We start from the raw sequence: 2,223 nt of genomic DNA on the forward strand, positions 1-2,223 counted from the left end.
TCAATGAAAGCGCATGTGTTTTACAGCGCTTGTGAAAAAAGCGTTGTAACTGATACGCGAAAGTGCTTCCTTTTACAGCGCTTTTTTGACAAGCGTTATAAAAGCCTTATAACGTGATGCGCAAACGTTATATGACCTACTACAGCGCTTGTTTTACAGCGCTTTGCATCAAAAGCGCTGTAATAGGTTCCGTTATTTTTAAAATATAATTACAACAGCGCTTGTGTTTAGCAAGCGCTGTAAAATGGGCGCTGTTAAATGTCATTTTTGGCGTAGTATATTATAATTTTTTTTAATGGGCATCAACGAAAATTTTCATGTTAAAAGAGTCACAAAAAATTTAAAAACATAATAAGTAAAAAAAAATATTTATAAAAAATATGCGGGTTACCTGCTCAGCCCACAACACATCTAGAGTTGGGCTTGGGTAGTATTTTATTGGCCCATATTAAAATAGAGCTTTTTGGTCCGGTCCGAAAAAATCTGCAACTCGTTAAGGCCGACCCTATATATGGGTCGGATAGCTCGTTCTGACAACTTTATTAGGAATCATGTGTCAATGTTACGATCACACGAATATATGGCCGTGAGTACTCATACCATACTTTGCGGATTATATGTTTTTTTTAATTATTCATTGTGAATGAAATTGGTGATCCTTTTGTATATTTATACAATATTATTTGTATATTACTTGTGTATTTGAGTTTATTTATTGTTATAATCGAACATAATCTTGTGATTTTTTTAAACTTTTATTATGATTTTGTTGTGAATTGAATAATCTGACTCTCAATTAAATTATGTAAAACAAATTGTTTTCAATTGACATATCATTTTTCTTAAAACATCGTACTTGTATGAGTACTTTGATACTATTATTTCAATGTTAGACTCTTTTAAAAAAAAAATTATAGACAAGCATTGGAAACAAATTCTATAGTAAATCATCATTTTAGTTGAATGAGACAACAACATAATTACTATTAGTCCGAAAAATTAAATTTTAATAAATATATTTATTTTACTTTATTTTTATCAAAGTAATATCGACTGACTTATTTAAAAATGACTGTTGTGCACTTTTATCATCAATTTTTATTAAAATTATAAATAATTTTCAAATAAAAATCTACAATAGACGGTAGCATCGCACACATTCAATTATATTGCTATTGTGCACCTTTATCATGTAAATGACTAAAAAACAATAATAAAAGGGAACTTTCCAGGATCTATTTCCATCCACACATTGAATATCCACACTATAGCTTTAACCCATTTGTCCATAAATATACCTAGTCCCTCCCTTTCTTCCAATTTCATATGAATTTACCCCAAAAAATAAAACACTTTCTTATAATTTTTTCTCAAACTCTGAAACATGAAGGATACCATAGTTCTATACCCTGCTCTTGGTAATGGACACTTAATGTCCATGATTGAATTAGGCAAACTTATATCAACTCATCACCCTTCATTTTCTATCACAATTCTCATTCTCACACCACCCACCAATAACAACAATAACCAACACACACTTTCTCATACACAACAATACATTGCTTCTGTTACAACCACATTCCCTTCAATCAATTTTCACTACATTCCTCCAATTTCATTACCATCAACCCATTTTCCACCACACTTTCTCACCCTTGAACTCTCTCATCAAAGCAACCACCATGTTCAAAATATTCTACAATCAATTTCCAAAACCACAAACATCAAAGCTGTTATCTTGGATTTCCTCACCTTTAGTGCCTCACAAGTAACAACCACACTTGAAATCCCCACTTATTTTTACTACACTTCAGGTGCTACTGTTCTTTCTGTTTTTCTTCATTTTCCAACTGTTCATCAAAATGCTACAAAACCAATTAAGGATCTTCACATGCCTCTTCAAATTCCTGGATTACCAATGAATATTTCAACAGATGATTACCCTGATGAGGCTAAGGATCCTGAGATTAAAGTGTACCATGTTCTGCTTGATTCCGCAAAAACGATGAGAGAATGTGATGGAATTATTGTGAACACTTTTGATGCTATTGAAGAAAAAGCTATTAAATCTTTAAATGAAGGGTTATTTGTTCCTGATGGAATTTCTCCTCAGATTTTCTGTATTGGACCTTTGATTACAACTCCTTATGGTGGAGATGAAAATAGGTGTCTGAGTTGGCTCGACTCGCAACCGAGTCAAAGCGTCGTGGTTCTATGTTT

General features: G+C 32.3%; 1 protein-coding gene across 1 annotated transcript in view; it reads left to right on the top strand.

The window, feature by feature from the left end:
- The first annotated feature begins 1,245 nt into the window (after window positions 1-1,245).
- The window catches only part of LOC101489948 (UDP-glycosyltransferase 1), a 2,201-nt gene continuing 1,223 nt past the window's right edge, over window positions 1,246-2,223 (top strand). The window contains exon 1 of the mRNA XM_073364675.1: window positions 1,246-2,213. Within this exon, the coding sequence (XP_073220776.1) occupies window positions 1,385-2,213 (829 nt within the window). The 5' untranslated portion in view covers window positions 1,246-1,384. The remainder of the gene's footprint in view (window positions 2,214-2,223) is intronic.

The sequence above is a fragment of the Cicer arietinum genome, chromosome 8 (assembly GCF_000331145.2).
Source record: "Cicer arietinum cultivar CDC Frontier isolate Library 1 chromosome 8, Cicar.CDCFrontier_v2.0, whole genome shotgun sequence".
In the NCBI taxonomy this organism is placed as follows: Eukaryota; Viridiplantae; Streptophyta; class Magnoliopsida; order Fabales; family Fabaceae; genus Cicer; species Cicer arietinum.